This window comes from Cnephaeus nilssonii (genome assembly GCF_951640355.1).
Source record: "Cnephaeus nilssonii genome assembly, chromosome: 13".
NCBI lineage: Eukaryota > Metazoa > Chordata > Mammalia > Chiroptera > Vespertilionidae > Cnephaeus > Cnephaeus nilssonii.
The window spans coordinates 14,963,650-14,982,385 of record NC_137084.1 but is presented as its reverse complement, the minus strand read 5'-3'; the positions used below and the strand labels follow the sequence as shown (position 1 = coordinate 14,982,385).

Here is an 18,736-nt window from a genome sequence, read left to right as displayed (position 1 = left end):
TCTTGCAGGCAGGGACCTTGACTGCCTTTGTTCTAGACTATGTTTTCCAAAGATATACATATGATATGTATATAGATGTGAATATGTACACAGCAAACTGCCTTTGAGGATTGTATATCAGCTACCATTTCCGAGATCCCAAGATGCCATGTACCTTCTTTTCTGATTCCATGATGCCATGTACCTTCTTTTCTGATTCCCTCATTCATCCAATGAATTCCTCTCTGTTTCTTAGCCATCGTTGATTTCTAAAAAAAGCATGTGTAGAGGAAAAAAAAACAAAAACCTGGAAGAATCATTTGTTCTTATGCTTTTTGATTAAAAAAACAAAATCAGGAGATTGTCATCAAAAAATAACAACCACCAAACCTGGACCCAAAAGAGAGGATGATCACAAACTCAAGTGACTGACCAAAGCCATCCGTTGGCGCCGAAAGCTCCTTCCTCCTCTCTAAAATGAAGGTAGTCGCTGCTCTGTCTATTTTAGCGTAGAATTATTGCCTCTCGTGTCCCTTCAGTGTTCTGACCGAAGCCCAATAAGCGAAGGCTTTGCAGAGACACTCCTGGCTGGTGTGATTTGAACAGCTGAAGAGGCCAGAGAGAGAAATGGAAGTCCCCAGGCTTGGCACCAGAGATTCCTTTTAAAAGCTTTTTTGAAAAGGCAAGAAGGGAAAGAGCTTGTATTTGGAAGCAGGGACATCTGCAATTATATCGCCACCCTGCCATTTGGCAACTCGTGTGGAAGGGGGCTGTGATTTCATTAGGGTTCTCTGGGACACTGCATCTCCAGCCCTAGAAAACCTTCTCCAGCTCTATTCTTCATGGATAACCTGCCTTGGAATTTAAAAATAAAAAGGACAAAAAATTAATAGTTCCTAAAGGTGATTATGAAGAGTGAGGAAGAAATAAAACGGGCCTGGAATTTAAGAGAATATGGACTTTATTAGGTTTCAAATACAAAAATAAACCCAATTAAACAGGGAGGCAGAAAGCTCCCTTTGTTACTCTAGGATTTCCAACCCCAACCCATAAAAACATTTTGCTCACACACAATGGCTAGCAACGAGTAAAAAGAAGCAAGTTCTCAAAAATAAAAGGGATCAAAGTTTTCTAAGGAGTAGCCGCTGGAGGATGAGCTGGCGGCCTGGTGGACAGGGGAGGACACAATTTCCGCCATTGCATCCGCCAGTTGCACCTCTACCCAATCCTGCTTAACGTTGGCTAGCACCTCAGAGAACCGCTCCATGGCTACAGGATCCAAATGGAGATAGAGAGAAATAGAATTAGTGGGTTTTCAGGTGGGCCCCAGAAATCCCCATGTCATGGTAGACCATCACGGAGCCACTCTTCAAGGATGTTGAACTTCAGCCTACCCTTCTTTGGGATGCATTTCCAAGTCTACCCACCATATCCCTGACAGCTCATTTTGAGCTTCAATGTCACAGCATGTGCCTACAAGACACTTTGTCTCATAAAATCCTATAACCTGGTGATAGACTTGGACTCATCAACGTTTCTATCGCCTCTAGTGTCCCTTCACTCTGTCTATTCTCCTCAGTAGCTCATATATTTTATGAAATAAATGATTTTTCTTCACTGCTCTATTCCAAGCAGGCAGAACAGTGTCCAGCATGTGGTGAAATGCAACAGATCATTGTTAACTGAATGCCATGTCCTCATGACCTTCAGAGGAGAACCTCACTGTATAAAATAACATCCAGGGACATCCATGATCATCTCTGCCTGTCTATCGCACCTACTAACTCCAGCCCCACAGGGCAGAGGACCACTTCTGATTAGTGCCCTGCTCTATGGCAGGTCATGCAATCCCTGTTTGCAAAGGAACTTAATCAAAATATGAAAGTGCAAACCATCTATGGTATAGATGAGCTGAAGCTATAGCTAATAAAGGCCAATAAGGGAAGACTCAGCTATTGGACTACAGGAGTGGAAGACACCAGGATTGGAATGTCAGCACCACTCACCAACTTCCAGGCGCTGGGGCTTATCCGTAAAGGTGAGGCGGAACCAGCCAGGCTCCTTACACTTGCAGGCCTTGCCAGGGGCCAATAGGAGCTTGTGGTCCAGGAAGCGGCGATAAAGGAGCTGCTCTTCCTCAAATGTGCATGGGTCCAGGTACTAGGGAAGGCAGGGGGACAGAGCTGAGCCCAAGACCTATCAGGCAGGTCTGCCCAGGGACACCTGTCCTCACTCCCAGAGCTCACCTCTTTCAAGTTGACCCAGATATAGAGGCCAGAGCCACAATTGAGAAAAGGGACCTTCATTGTCTTCAAGTTGTTGGTGATGTACCTGTGAGCCTCCTGCATCCGGGAGCGATTAGTGGGCAGGTACACCTTTTCAATCCATTCTGGATGGTGATAGGGGAGAATGCTGTCACAGGTCCTCTGACACAGAACTGCCAAGAATTCTTTGCCACATGCTCCCTACCTGGACTTCCTGGCAGCTATTTCTGTCCAAGACTGCCTCTGTACTATATTTGAGCTGATGGCATTCATATTCAAAACTCACCTCCTACCTACCTACCCACAGCTCTGGCAAAGACACTGGGCTTCTCAGTAAACCTGTAGGAGTGTTCTGTTTGAGTTTACAGCTCTGACACTAAGAGTCAGGGCATCCCCTGTAATGGGTTGATGCTGCTGATGTCAAATGAGCAGGAAGCAGGAACTCACAGCTCCCCCTACTTCAGTGATGGGCAACCTTTTGAGCTTGGTGTGTCAAACTTCGCCAAAAAACTGAGCATAACTCGGGTAGTGTGTCACTTTGAGGAAAAAACATTATTTTGCAAATGTTTCATCCTCAGGAGCAGCAAATGTTTCATCCTCGGCATGCGGCCCCCTCAGTGGCCACGTGTCATCAGAAATGGCTACGCATGTCAGTGCTGACACACGTGTCATAGGTTCGCCATCACTGCCCTACTTCCTGCCTTACAACCTCACACAGTGGGCTTTGAGGTATTAGGTGATGATCTTAGCCCAGTTGTTCTCAGCATTGGCAGCACATAGAACCACCAGGGGAGCCTGTGAAAATCCTCATGGCCAGGTTATATCTCCAGATCACCTAAGTCAGAATCTTTGGGGTGGAGCCCACACATTGGCATTTAAGCTCCCCATGTAATTCCCATGTGCTTCCCAAATTGATAGCCATGTTCACGGGGCTGTGAACCAGGTTTCTGCCAAATATCAAAGGGCCTGGCACCATGTAGGGAAACAGGTCATTGGATTTCTCCTATCTACCCTTTTACTCACCCAAAGATGAAAGTAAAGTTGTTTTCTCAATGAGATTATTTGGTTACTTTCATTTATTTAATTACTAGAGGCCTGGTGCATGAAATTTGTATACAGAGGGGGGAGTCCCTCAGCCCGGCCTGCACCCTCTTGCAATCTGGGACCACCAGCACCTAACTGCTCACCTGCCTGCCTTCCTGACCATCCCTAACCTCTCTGCCTGCCTGCCTGGTCACCTTAACCCCTCTGCCAGCGTACCCGATTACCCCTAATCACTCTGCCTGCCTGCCTGCCTGATTGCTCCTAACCACTCTGCATGCCTGCCTGATCGCCCCTAACCCTTCTGCCTGCCTGCCTGATCACCCCGAACCAGGTGCCTCCCTGCCTGATCATCCCTAATGGCTCTCCTGCCTGCCTGATCACCCCTAACTGCTCGCCTGCCTGCCTGCCTGATCACCTCTAACCACCTCTACTTGCCTGCCTGATCACCTCTAACCACTCTGCCTGCCTGCCTGATGCCCCTAACTGCTCACTCACCTGCCTGCCAGATTATCCCTAACTGTCTCTGCCTCGACTCCCACCACTGTGGCTTCATCCGGAAGGTCGTTCGGCTGTCCGGTCTAATTAGCATATTATGCTTTTATTGTTATGGATATCCCAGCTTTTAATTTAAATCTGTTAGACTGGCATCTGTTCTACTAGAGGGAATTAAAGGAAGGGGCCCTTCTCTATGTTTGGGCCATGGCACTAAAGGGGGAAGTTCTCCCTGAAGCCAGCATTCACGGCAGATCCAAGGGGCAGAAGAACCCAACGGCCATAGATGTAGCCACAGCAACTTGCCCAATGGCAGCGCTCCCTTGGCCACCTTGGAAGATGAGGTTAAGTCATAAATGAGGAATCAGGGTGCTTGTTTCTTTGTAATCTTTGCTTGAGCAAGCAGAATATTGGAAAGGGAAAAGAGGCCTTGACATAAGGACAGATTTCTGAAGTTCCCCCTGAGGTCTGCATATAATTGCCTATCCCTTTTCCAGGCAGAGCATGAGCTACCAGACAGCCAGAAATTAAAGCCCATCCTGGCTTTTAGAGCGGCAACTCCCACTTCTGTCTACACCCTAGTACCCTTCTGAGCTACATCCTGCCTTCCTTCAAACTTCCTGTCCTCCACCATGACACCTGAGACAGCGAACAGGATGTCAGGGGACTGAAGGCATGTCAGAGGCCCAAGCAGACCCAGGAATCCCCCCATGGCCCTGATCACCGAGATGTCTGGATGGAGCTCAGTACCTCTGTCCTGGAGCAGCCGACACAGCTTGTGCTGGGTGATGCCAGAGATACTGTGGAGGAAGCCAAAAGTACCTACGGCAGAGGCCACCTCCTTGTTGTGGGTATACAGAGTGCCAAAACGGAAGCCAGAAATCCCAAAACTCTAGAAGAAGAGAGTAAGGGAGTGAATACCTTATGTTCTTGGTTCCCAACCCTTCTCAAGCCAAGAATAGGCTATTGGGACTCACCTTACTGGTGCCCCAGATCACATGGGTCCTGTTGGGGTCAGGCAAGCTGGAGAGGAGAGAGTACAATCAAGGTTATAGAGAAATATTTGAGTGATGAAGACTTAAGGTCTGTGTGTGGGAATGGGGAACTGGATTTGAGGTCCTCTACCCAGACCTTCTGTAGAGGTTTATCTTTATTTTAGACGGAGGTATTTCTACCTTGCCCTCAAGTATCTCATATACAACATGGTATTTAGATCAAAGGTACTTAGGAGGAAAGATCATACTTTGTTTATTTTCACATTTAACTCAATTCCTAAAATTTAGCCAGGTAAATTTATGACACATGAAATCACTGTGCAAAAGCAGGAAGGTAATGTTCTTATTCCCACTTCAGCTGAGACCAACTCACCTTTCCATGCCCAGAACACTGTGGAATGGGATGGATGCACGAAACACAGACAGCATGTAAATCTCATCAATGATCACATGTAGGTTGTGCCTGCAAGTTAGGCAGAAAAGGGAAAACAACATCAAGGTTCTCTTTCTCATCTTAACTCACTTTCTTTTATAGTCAATTCTGGATACAGATCAGATTCTCCTACTGCCCCAGCAGCCCGTCCACCAAACATCATGAAGGCAGGGGGGCTGGTACACCAGAAAGGACCTTACACATGGTTATGGAAGGCATAGAACCCAAAAGATACACATGAGAAAATCTTACTGAACCTTTCAATACTCAAGCAGAGACCACTTTGTGGTGTTAAGTGGGTTAAGACTTATACACACATTGCTTATTCTCCCATTGGCCCTCTGAGGCAGTACTGTTCTCTCCATTTCACAGACGAGGAAACTGGTTTCTGAGACAAAGTTAATACCCTCTATCAGCAGGTTTTGAAGCAGGGACTTGAACCCAATTCTGTCAAATTCTAGCCCAGGACTTGCAATGTTCTTCCTTTTGTCCCCATGCTTCCCGTTAATTGGTCTGGTTAGTTACGAGGCTTAGAATAGAAGACTATCAACTCCTAACAGGGCTGTTTCTGGACTCCAGACATGTCAGATATGAACATGTTCTTAGGAATGGGACATAAAGTTCTATGGGGATAAGTCTTCATCTTCACCCCACATCGTCCAACAGTCTCTCTTCCCTGGCACCTCAGGCCAAGTAGTTTGGAAGTAGAGGCTGGAAAAGTGCTCATGCTACAAAAAGTGGATGAGTAACAAAACTATTGTATGATTGTTACATAGGTGTTTGCACATGGAAAATACTAGAAAGAAATTGGGGGGAAAAGTTTGGTGGAAGCTGTAGCATGTAGTTGCATTTTCCTTCATTCCCATTTTAGTTAGTTGTACACCACTTTGCAGAGTACAATAAGCAGTAAGCATAGTTACAAAAAGTATTTCTGGTTCTGACTTCTTGTCCATGACTGATGGCTATTTGTTTAATTTCAAGGGGTAAACTCCTACCTCTTGGCAAATTCCAGGTATTCCTTCAGTGAGTCCTGAGAGTAGATGTCTCCCAGGGGATTATTGGGGTTGGTGAGAACAAGACCTCTGACCTTTTTCCTCTGAAAGAACCAAACATAACCCAATGAACTCAAATCCTTCACATCTACTTCATATTCAGCCAATGTCAGTCAGGACACCCAATATATGTCACATAACCAAGGTCTACAGAGAATCCTGAAGCAACTACCATACTGCCCCAGAGCAGAGCAGGAAGTAGCACTGGGGACTGCCAGTGAGAAGGCTCAGGGCTCTCAGAGGGACATGTCCCTGGGACACTGTTTCTTCTGAAGAAGGAGCCCAAACACTCTTGCTGAGGAAGTTGGAGCAGAGTCCCAGCACCGAACCCCCTTCAGGGGCAGCAGTGCCCACCACGACCCATGGTCCTCTCCTTACCTTAAACTTAGCCTCAACCATGGCTTTCTCCAACTTGTCCACAGTCAGCTGGAATGGTTGGGTGTTGGCCTCAGTGATCTGGAACACAAACATTGCCTGAGGACCGCCCATCTGAAAGCTTCTAAGCTTTGGTCTCTCATTCCCACAAACTGTGAACAATCCTTGGCCTTCATACCCAGGGTACCAGTCCCCACATGCCCTCTGTGCTAATTTCTCCATCCTTATCCCATCATCACTTATATGGCAGGAAAGCTAGCCCCACCCATAATCCTTGGAATGCCCCAGAATATTTCATTGCCTAGGTGGGCTGAGCAGGAAACGGGCCCCATTCTGACCTTACTCTGCAGGTGGACATGAATCAGCTCAACTTTTGAATACAGGTCAGAAGTTAATGAGAAGCCGGAATAGAAGGGGGTGGGGATCAGAAAGGCATCTGGAAGCACAGGGAGACAAGGCTGTCAGTCCAGGGTCTCTCGGTCAGAACCACTACAACCTCCTGACCCCCAGACCAGCAGCAACTCTACTGACAGGGTAGGTTACTTGGGCAATCCCTGCCACTTGGGAAATGCTTTGGGGCTCAGGCTCTGTAAAAGGTAGCCATTCTTATAAACAATATTTGGGGAACAAAACTCAAGTGTCCTTGCCTGGGGGCTACACAATAGAAGGAGACAAAGGAAGAACAGTGCTCTGCATGGCTCAGAAACCAAGGTGCAAATCAAGCCTACCTTGCTAGCATGGTGGGCACTGATCAAATTCCGGTCAGCTCCAGGGTAAACACCAGAGGCTGAGGCCCCTGCACAAGGAGGGCTCGTTCTTTCCACATAACTCATGTTATCTACATCTGGTGGTCTCAAGTGTGCTTCTCTTCCCATCAATTTGCCTTATTGATGAACTAATCAAGGACCTACTGATTTGAAGGAAACTGGCCACCTTGGTAACTACCTTCCATGTAGCCAAAGCTCATTAAAGTCTGAGACTCTTGTTTGGACATTGTTAAGGGGGACATTGAGAACAGATCTCTCAGCCATATTTGATCTAGAACTCATTAGACACTGTTTTTGAGGAGTAGAAGGTGGTAAAAATTCTATATAGTTTGAGTCAGTTTACCAGGGCTCTCTGTATTGGAATTGAGCCCCAAATCCCAGCTAATAATATACTGGGTTGGCTCCCATCATCACCATTAACAAGGGCATACCTCCTTGAGGACTCTCATGATTTCCTTCCTCATAAAGTGAGGATGGGAATCCCTCACTCCTATAGAAATAGTAAGAAAATACAACCAGTATAGGAGAGTCCCAGCGTTTTAGGGGAAGGGACTTCTTCTCTGAAGCCCCGTGCCTGTGTGCTGCTATTTCTCTGAGGGAAATCAGAGCTCATCAACTTACCACCTGGATCACACAGCACCATGGTCAGGGTCAAGAAGACAGAGAGGCAACTATTTAGAACAACCACCTGAAGAAGATGCACAGAGGTAGAAGTAAAAAACCAATGTCCACGTATGATGGGCTAGTCCCTCCGTCTCCCTCCCGCTCGGTAGGGACAGGGTCTCGGAGCCTCCAAAGTTGGAATCCATTGGCTTTCATTCTGTCTTGGCCCTGAAGGCCTCTGCTGGTTCTCCCTGGACCCTTTAGAAAATGCAGAGCCCTCAAGAATACATCTCTCCACTAGGACAGCAGTGAGGCTGGGAAACTGACTCACATTTTCTGGATCAAGCCGCTCAGGTGCCTTGCAGTAGTAGGTCAGGAACCGGGCTACTTCTTCCCTCAGGCTGTAGACAGACCCAGAGAGATCTTGTGGTTTCAGGCCCAGGAGCCCTTTCATATTCAGTATCTAGACTTTAGTCTTTATCCAAAGAGCAAGGCGCCCAATCTCATATTTTAGGGTTACTGACTGAGATTATCGATTCCCGAGGTGACAATTAGTGTGAGATCTTGGGCTATTTTTATTATACCAGGCTGCTTCCTAAAGTTGTGTTCTAGACATTTTCTAGAGGTTTCACTGAAAGAAACAGAGGTAGCCAACCAAGAATCTGATACTTTGAATTCTTCCCTGCCTTAGAACTGGTGCCTGTGGACCAGGAGGCCATAGATCTGGAAGTTACTTACAATGCATGTCCTCTCCAATCAGGATATTGCAGAAGGTCATCATCAATGTAGTTCATGTCACTCCGACTCAACTGTTGACAAATGAAGCATGAGGACAGCCAGTCCAGGGAAGCGCCACAGTATTCATCCTATTCCTAGGATGAAGGTGGGCATTTGCCCTGCACCACAGGGCCTCCCAGAGGGCAATGGGCACACATGCTGCATGCTCCTGAATGAAGGAGGCCCTGATCTTCTTATCAGATCACACAAATGGATAACTTACTGAGAACTGCTTAATTAACAACCTCCCCAACAACTTGGGCCAGTGGCTCCCTTGTCTACCAAAAATATACCCATCCAAAGAATACCTCTGATGATACGTGCTATTCTAGAAGCTGTTTCCCCACTCCCTTTCCCAATCGTCTAAGTCCCACTCCTATAGCTGCCACATGCTAGGGGCCTGGGCCTGAATATGGGCCCCAGCAAGCCCAGAACTTGGCTTACCCTTTCAGTCAGCAGATCAATGCAGAGCTTGTTCTCACTGAGGCCAAGGTTAATGAAGCCCTGCAGATGGAAGGAATCTGAGATCAGTCCTCCTGCCCTGCCTAGATGAACCCTTTAAACATGTCAAAAAGCACTCTTCTCAGATGATTTCCAAAGGGGAGAGCTCACTGTCCCATGAGGCAATTCAATCCACGTTTACATGTTTGAAAGTTTCCCACAGCCCCATAATCTACAGTTTGCAAATATCCCCCTTTAGAGCTATAGAGATAAATAGTTGTATTACATGCCAGTGACCAGTCACTTGGTTCTTATTGACTAGAGTCAATAGGCTATCATTAGTTTAAGTGCTTCTTATTCATTGCCTTCATTCTTACAACTCCTAAGAAAAGCGTTCTGTGATGATTCCTGCTTTAAAGGGAGGAAAATTTCTCAGGGAAAGAAACCAGAGAGAAAGAGGGGAACCCTTCACCTTTCTTAGGCAAGTCACTCTATTTGTGCCCTTTCCCTTATCTATAAGGATCAATACCATCTACTTTATAGGGCCAGGAAGAGTAAGCAAGAGAGCACAGTACTTGGCACAGGACTCAGTAAATCGTAGTGACTTTAATCTCTAGTTTACCCTTTTCATATGACCTTGGTGATGGGCAGACTCTACCTGCCTGCCCAGAGCCTAGATCCATTAGTACCACATACCATCTCTTGTTATTCCCACTTCCATGTGCAGGCCTTTCAAGTTATTAGAGGAGCTATAGTTCCTCAGAGTCCAAGGATGTACCTGACTCATTTGGCCCCCAGAAAAGCAAATGGCCATTAAGCACATGTCACTCAGCTAGAAGCAGAGAGATGATCTGGCTGGAGAGCTGTTGTGAACATCCCTTGCTGGAAGCCTTTCATTGACTCCCTGTCACCCTTGGGATAATGTCCTACCCCTGTCCACACTTGTCACAGCCCTCATTGTCCCTACTCTATTCACATGGGCCTCCTTTTCCATTCACTCCAAGCCCTTCCCACCTAAAGCTTCACACATGCTGTTGCTCCCATCTTTCCCTCCCTCCCCCCTGCCCAGAAGACCCCACAACCCACTATCTCTGGCTGATTCAGTCTTTAAGACAGCTTTCCAGAGGACCCAAACCTGGTATCCCCTTAGTGCTCTTTGAAATGTCATTAATCTTTGTATCCTCATGGCTGATGACTATCATCTCTAGACTGGGTCCCATGAGAACAAGTCAACTTCTACTGTGACCACAGTGACTCCTAGAAGGTAAGAGCGGGGATTAGGGACAGCAGAGGGGAAGAAGGGAACCCAGTCTCAGCCCTTCACCTTTCTTGGGCATGTCATTCTATTTTGTGCCCATCCTCTTATCCATAAAGAGAGAATGCCACCTACTTCATAAGGCCGGGAAGAGTAAGCGAGAGAGCACAGTACTTGGCACAGGACTCCGTAAATCCTAGTGACTGGGCCTCTCTAGTGTGCCCTTACCACCACTCACATCCTCACCAAGGTGTTCTTGTCCTCATGGTATTTGTCTCCTTGGTAGGCTATGAAGTCCTGGAAGTTGGACTGGTATAAGGCAGAGACGTCAATCCCACGGTTGGATAGGTCACAGCTGATAAATGCAGTTTTCAAATCCCTCAGTTGGTGACTTAGCTGGTCAGGCTCCCTGGATGACTGGGCCTGTTGCCCACCTCCAGCATCACCCCTTGAGTCTTGGGATAGTTGAGGCAGTTGGAGCTCCAGGCTACTTGAGGCTCCGGAGTGTAAGAGGTTGACCACCTCACACATTAAATGGACAAGGATGGCTTCCTGATCCCTGATGTTCTGACTGTGCTGTTGCTTCTCCTGCTGCAGTTCCTCCTGCTGGTGCCTGCTCTCCAGCTGCAGGATGTACTCATTTACGATCTGCCGCAGGCGCATGATCAGCTCCATTACCCTGGGGTGGGGCTTCTGGGTTTTGAGGCCCTGGCCCTTTATCTGGCCACAGGGTTTGTGGAGGCTGTCTGATTGGTGACTCATAGTCTGGGTCTTGGTTTTGGTCTCAACAAGCTTTCCTGAACCTGCAGAGAAAGAGAGAGACTATGTACTGCAGCAACATAGACTCCCCTTACCTTCAGGTGCAAGCCTGCACAGGGGAATTCTAGTATGTATTTAAAATAATATATTGTTCCAATACTATTTACACTGTGCTAGAGAAAAGGAAAAGAATCCACATTCTATATAATAAAAGGCTAATATGCAAATTGTCCCCTCAGGAGTTCGACCAACCAAGAATTCTACTGCACACTATGATGTGCGCTGACCGCCAACAGGCTGCATAGAATGAAGGAAAGCGCTGGTCGGCAACTGGCAGCCAGGGGAAGGAAGACCCCGCCCCACCCGGATTACCTGCCAGGACTAGGGACCCTATGCGTGCATGAATTTCTTGTAGTGGGCCTCTATTCCTATCTAATAAAGAGGGAATATGCTAATTGACCCTCACACCATCGCAAAGATGGCAGCACCCACAGCCAATAAGGAGGGAATATGCTAATTGACTGCCACGCCTTCAAAGATAGTGGCGCCCAGTCCCCTCAACCCCATTGGGGTGGTAGGCGTGCGGCAAGGCCAGGCTCACCCTGCGTGCCTGCCTCCGGAGTCCCCCAGTCTCCTCAGCTCCGCAGCCACCCAGGGCCGGCCTGAGGTGCAGGCAAGCTTTGGATGGCAGATGCCCAGCCATTCAGGGCTGCCCGAAGCTCAGGTAATCAGGGCTGGTTGAGGCTTGTGCTGTTGGCAGTGGCAGTAGCAGAGGTGTGATGGGGCATCGCCTTCCCCTGATCGCCGGGTTGCCTCCTGCCCCTGAGGGCTCCCAGACTGTGAGAGTGGGCAGGCCGGGCTGAGGGGACCCCCCCGCTCCAGTGCATGAATTTTCATGCACCAGGCCTCTAGTTTTATAATAAAAAATAGTGACATCACATTTAATGAAATTTAAATGAAGAACTATGAATGAATCTCACATGTGATTACATTATCAATACTTAAAAGCTGAATAACACTTAAATCCAACAGCATCATAAGATAACCTTGTGGGGTTAAATGAGAATGAAAGAGTAGTTCAATTCTACATTCATATTAACTTCATTAATAAAGCGTAAAAGATAAAAATCACTTCACCTGTAGATGCTAAAAAGACATTTGACAAAAGTAGACAACCATTCTTGACTTAGTAAACTTATTGAGATGAATGGATACCTCTTTAACATAAATCAGTCTCAGCCAAGAACATTAGGCAAGGAAATACCGTATTTTCTGGCGTATAAGATGACTTTTTAACCCAGGAAAATCTTCTCAAAAGTCAGGGGTCTTATATGCCAGAAAATACGGTACCTGTATTCCCCCCCCTAACCCCCCCCCCCCCCCCCAAGCAGCTGTCCCAGTGCTGGAGCTGAGAGTGAGTACCGTATTTTCTGGCATATAAGACCCCCGACTTTTGAGAAGATTTTCCTGGGTTAAAAAGTTGTCTTATATGCCAGAAAATACGGTAAATCAGGGTTAGAAATTGGGGATTTGGGTATTGTTTTCTACAGATTGTTACTGTCTTCTTGTAAGACAGACTTAACAGATGATTTACAAGATAATTTGGTATAGTTATAGAATAGGGGCCCACCTCATGTTTCTGCAAATACAGTTTTATTGTAACATAGCTACACCTATGTGGCACATATATGCCAGGCAGAGTTTGATAGTAAATGCTAGATCCCCATTTTCAATCTGGACCATTTACCTAATTAGTGAGCCTAATGACTGCTCAGAAGCCCCATCTACATACAGCTTTGTTTCCATTTAATCCTAAATGCTGGGAGGTCAGAATTCTTCCCAATTTTCAGATAGAGCAATCTATATATATATAAACCAAGCAACTGGAACGACGGAACAACCGGAATGACAGGTCACTATGACGTGCACTGTGGAGGCCAACCAGACCGATGAGGACCCAATCGGCGCCCCCAACCTCCCACAGCCCCTCCCCCAGTCTGGCCTAGCCCCAATCACCCACCACAACCCTGATTGGGGGCAGGGCCAGCTGGCTAACCTCCGGAGTCCCCTTCTTCCCCACCAGCCCTGCCTAATGGCCCCCATTAGGGCAGGCTGGCTGATCCCATCCATGCACAAATTTGTGCACTGGGCCTCTAGTTAAGGACATAATTTATAACAGTCCATTGAATTTAATGAGGTCACCCGATATATCCAGGATGAGAATGAATGGTGCAGGTTACTTTGGGGGACACAGAACACTCTGAAAACACAATATTATCAATGGCAGGCTCTGGTCTAAGGTCTTTGTACACACACGTGATTGAATCCTCAACACGACTCTGTGAGGAGAGCACCTCCATTAGCCTCACTTTACAGATGAGAAAACAGAGGCCCAAATGCAGGAGGTAACACAAGTTTGGGACAGGAGAGCTTTAACACGAAGTCCACTACCCTCAGACTCTACCACCCTCTTAAAAATCCCTCCTCAAGGCCTCCTTCTAGAAGGATGCACATGGCATTCACTCCTGGGGATGCATAAGCCCAATAAGTTCATCAGTTTCCAACCACACTGGCCAGAGAGGATCCAGGAAGCCCCAGGATGTGTCTGGTCCAAAGCCACCCTCTTACTCCACATCCCACGGCTCTCCTAACCCTGCCACCAACACTTACGTGGGTCTCTGTTTCCACTCATCTCTTCTTTGGTCCCAAATCCTTATGCCCAAAAAAATCAACCTTGACCAGCAGGGCTCAGGCACCGCTCCAGGGTCCTCCTCCTCTCACTAAGCTTGATTCCTGTGTAGGGCCTGCAGCTCTGCTTTTAAGAAGTATGAGCTATTCAGGGCAACAATGAGATCCACCCTTTCCCTTTCTAGGGGATCTCCCCAGGAGCTCCCTATTACCTAAAATGGCCTTCCTTGGCCCCATTACAGAGAAAGGGTCTGCTATGCCCACACCTGAGGTCACTCCACCTTGGAGCTGTGGTTCTCAAACGTTGGTGGCATTGGCAACACCTGGAGAGCGAAGAAAACCCTATAGGCAGTTGGAGGTAGGCTAGGGCCAGGGCCAGGGAGTATCTCAAGATCACCAGGTGCTTTGAATACTTACCAACCTTTGAGAACCACTGGGCCAAGTGAATCTCAATGAAATCACCAATGAGCTACTAACTTTCTGTGTCTCTGAAAAGACTGAGATTGAGAGCAATCTGAAATGAGCCTAGGGCAGAGGGGCAACTTGACAAGGATCCCTGGAGTGATCTTCAAGGATCCCTGGGGTGATCTCCAAGAGGGTTGGTCCCCAATCCCCAGCCCTACCTGGCTCTGTGTCCTTGGCAAACCTCCCCAGCCTTGCAGGTCCTCAGTCTCTCCTTGTTAAAGCAGGGAGGGTGACATCCAGCTCACAGAGGGTGATGTGAAGGCTAAATAGGAGGACAGGACGTGCCAAAATGACAGGTAGAACTGCCCGATGACTGTGTCTGTGTCACGCTGGTCAGCTCCTGTCCTTCCTTCCCTGGAGATTAACAAACAGAAGCAAGACCCAAAGCAGCCTGTGGTCTGAAAATACCCTGCCTTGTGACTCTTCTCCAACTTCAGTGAGTGCTTGTTTAACATGCAGGTGCCGGGGCTCCACTCAGGGTCGGAGTCAGGAGGCCATCATTGGGCCCAGGAGTCTGCACTGTGAAACTGCCTCCAGTATAGAGCATGCTAGGTGGGCGGGGCTCATGCCTCTGCTCTAGCTGGGCTGCAACGCCCATACTGCTCTGCTCCCAGACACCTGCCTGGCTCACCCCCTCTCCTCCTTCAAGTCTTTCCTCAAATCACCTTCTCCTCTGGCCACCCAGGTATTTCCACACGCTGCTCTACCTCCCACACAGCACTTCCCCCGGCCATTCTACCTTTCATTTGTTATAGCACTTTCTCCCTTCAAATGTACCGCAACTTTACTTTCCGTGTTCCAGTTTCTTTTCAGTTCCCCCTTCTAAACTCCATGAGAGCTAGGGTCTCAGATTGTTTTGTGTATTGCTTTTTCTCAAATGCAACAACCATATTGGCTATTGGGGAGCCCAGTAACATTTACAAATGAACAAATGAATGAATGGACGCATGATACTGTAATGTGATTATCCGAGGTCTGGGTCCCATTCTGGAACACAGGTTTCTCAGCTTCTGCCATTGTTCCAAGGCACAGAGGGGGTTCTTGGTTAGGGTTTGTTAATGGTTATTGGTCACTAACCAATGAGTGACTAAAGACGGGAATGGAGGAATCCATCAGTTTTTGGGTCCAGGTGAATGCTGACAGTGGAATGATTTGCCCAGAGAAAAACCTCATGTTCCTCAACCTCCTCCATTTCCCACCACTCCCTCAGCTGATGCTCTCTCCTAGCAGTGGGCCCCGCTCCCAGCTCAGCGCTGTCCCATGGATTTGCCAAAAGGGGTCGCTGAATCCTAACTTTCCTTCCTGGCTCAGAAAACTCAGGGCAGCTACAGCTGAGGACTCAGAATCCAGGGTGAGAGTGGAAGGCAAGGCCTGGGAAGGCCCAGAACCCCTCCTAGAGCCGCCAGTGTGTCTTCTGCAAGTATCATGTCCAATAAGGTACTGGGCACCTGGCTGGGCTCTGACCTTGGCACTCATACCTAACTAGATTGTAAAGGCCTCGCAGAGAGAGAACACCTGTTTGCTTGTACCTCTCTTTAGCCTTAAGGCCTGAGCATAAAGTAGGTGTCAAGTAGCTGCTTTTGGTTTTCTTGTTTGCATCTGACATGGGAAAACAGGTGACAGAAAATGGACAGCATATTTAAATAAATGGAGTTGGATAAGTTCTGTGAAGAAAACCCATGCTGAGTAGAGGATTGAGACCAAGAGAGAAGGCTGTGGAGATAGGGTAGTTAGAAAAAGAACCCCAGGAAGGGAAGGAGCAAAGCATGTGGACCTCTGGGAATAGTGTTCCAGGCAAAGCGCAGCAAGTGCAAAGGCCCTGAGGTGGCAGGAAATATTTGCTGTATTTGAGGAAAACACACACAAGGTGTGATGAACCTTGATAAAGACTTTGGCTTTGATCCTGAGCATGATGGGAAGACAGGACAGATCTTCCAGAGCTGCTGTGTGAGTGACTAACGGCCTTGTGGGGCTGGCTGGGGTTCACAAGCCGGTCAGGACGCCTCGGGCCATGGGAGAGATGTTTCTGGTTTGGATTCACTTGTTATTGCTACAATAGATCCCCGCTGCTCCTAGGAAGCCCAAGGTCTTCATCTAAAGTCTGTGGAGCTGCAGGATAACATTCTCCACCAGGGACACCTGGGAAGCCCCACCCCCCCACCAATGCCAAGTTTCACCTCTGCCCCACTGACGCAGGGAATGAGCATCACTCATTAAGAACCACTGTTTCAAGGGCCTGTGGATGGACTTCTCATCCCACCCCATATTTTATCTGCATGTACATTTGATATAAAAGGGATGAGAAGATCCATGGCTTTCATCAGACACCCCCAAAGATCCAGATTCATATTCTAAGGTAGCGGGGTTCTTCCAGGGAAAGCTCGGTTAGAACCTACCACCAGTGTTGCTCACTGCTCCCTTCACCCACCCCCCTCCCCAGTTCCTTTACTTTGGCTCCTCCATCTCTTTCCTCTGCCTGGATTTTTGATGGAGCATCTCCTTCCTTCCAGCACTTAGTCCGCTGCCAGACTTCAATAACCTCTTCAAATATGAGTAACCCGTTCTCCTTCCAGACCTGAGGCTCTGTTCCGTGAGTCTTTTCTGGGATCTTTCTGTTTGCTTTCCCCAGGGTCTTCTTGCTTTATCTGCCCCAGAGGAGTTGGTTCCAACCACCCCGTCCTCCCCTGCCCAGGACTCAGTTTAGTGCTTAGGACTTGAAGAAAACGTTTGGTTGTTGTTTTATTAAATACTAGAGGCCCACTGCACGGAATTCGTGCACGGGTAGGGTCCCTAGGCCTGGCAGGTGATCAGGGCCAATTGGGGCCTTCCTTCCCCTGGCTGCTGGCTGCCTGCCAGGGCCTTCCTTCATTCCGCACCGCCTCCTGGTTGTCAGCACACGTCATAGCGAGCGGTCAAATTCTCAGTTGTTCGAACTCCCGAAGGGACAATTTGCATATTAGCATTTTATTATATAGGATATTTTTATTCATTTTAGAGAGGAAGGGAGAAAAAGAAACATCAATGATGGGAGAGAATCATCAATTGGCTGCCTCCTGCACCCGCAACCTGGGCATGTGCCCTGACCTGGAATCGAACTGTGATCTCCTGGTTCATAGGTTGACGCTTAACCACTGAGCCACACTGACTGGGCATGAAGAAAAGGCTTTTGTTTCACATCCAGGGACACTATCTCTGCTTGTCACCCACACTTCAGAGCCCAGGAGCCCCTTCAGGAGCCCTTGTCCTGGGATAAAGGCCAGGCCACCTGGTCCTGGGTGTGCTGGGGAGAATGTGCAGGAGACGGCAACAGAGGGTGCCTGGGGGTCTGGGTCCCTGAGGACAGCACTGTCTGGCTTTCGCAGGCACTGAGCTCATCTGCTTCTTGTCTGGACCTGATGGCTATGGTCCCGAGAAGTTTCTCTTTCTGTGTGGGGTGTGGGGTGTGGGGTGGGCAGTGTGCTCTGTATGGAGCTGCTGTCAAGCACCTGGGGTTCAAGCCACAGTTTAAGGCCCATCTCAGCCACTTGCAAACCTTGTGGCTGTAAGTTATTAAGTATCTCTGGGATCAATGTCTCCTGTGTGAAGAGACATGAGGGAACAGGAGTTGAGGAGATTATGTGAAATATCGGATATAAATTTGATCCTCTTGTTCCAAACTCTTTCCAGGCCCAGCCCCTGTCCCCTGGGTCCAGCATGGCATCTCCCTGAGCAGCTTCCTGCTTCCCTGGCTGCTCCCAGGACACCTCCCCCTCCCACACCAGCTCCTTAGGCCCAAGGAACCCATGGGCCCGGCTGAGCCACTTTGGAATGGGCTGCAGGGCAGGGCTCTTCCTGCCCGACCTCTTGCTTCTCTCTTCTTGGCCAGGGCCACAGCCTGCGAGCCCTTCCGCCTCCTCCCACTCAGGTCCGCTGTCCTTCACAGCTGTTTCCTCAAATAGGAGGAGGCTACTTCACCTAGAAGGGAGGACCCTGGTGGGCACAGGTGTGAGACATTTCAGTGTCTGCTTGTCCGAGGACATGAACTGCCAGTGAGAAAGCCGAGGTGCTAACGCAGGGAGCCCCTGCCTTGGTTTCTCTCCAACACCCCAACTCTCAGGAAAAGCAGGCATCTCCTAAGGTGGCCACCGCCCAGCCCTCAGAGTCCCCAAGGCCACAGTGAAGGAAGCTGCAAGGACAAGTAAACAAGGGGCAGGAGCCCCCACAGACACACTGGGGGAGCCAGGCAGACACCTGGCTCTTCAGGAGCAGACAGGGCCCAGGAGCCTCCAGACAGGACTGGGATGGATGGGGTGGGGGGGGGGGGGAGGGGGGAACGCTAACAGTGGTTTTCTTCTTCTCTGCCTCAAG

At 48.5% G+C, this 18,736-nt stretch overlaps 1 protein-coding gene across 1 annotated transcript; it reads right to left on the bottom strand.

The window, feature by feature from the left end:
- Positions 1-1,084: 1,084 nt before the first annotated feature.
- Positions 1,085-11,239, bottom strand: LOC307109327 (putative inactive 1-aminocyclopropane-1-carboxylate synthase-like protein 2; the record flags this gene model as incomplete). Its single annotated transcript, XM_079788014.1, has 14 exons — positions 1,085-1,248; positions 1,986-2,139; positions 2,226-2,368; positions 4,530-4,671; positions 4,757-4,802; positions 5,148-5,237; positions 6,203-6,303; positions 6,638-6,715; positions 6,973-7,070; positions 8,023-8,089; positions 8,336-8,405; positions 8,743-8,813; positions 9,226-9,285; positions 10,724-11,239. The coding sequence occupies 14 exons, from the start codon at positions 11,237-11,239 to the stop codon at positions 1,085-1,087; spliced, it is 1,800 nt and encodes a 599-aa protein (XP_079644140.1).
- Positions 11,240-18,736: the final 7,497 nt, after the last annotated feature.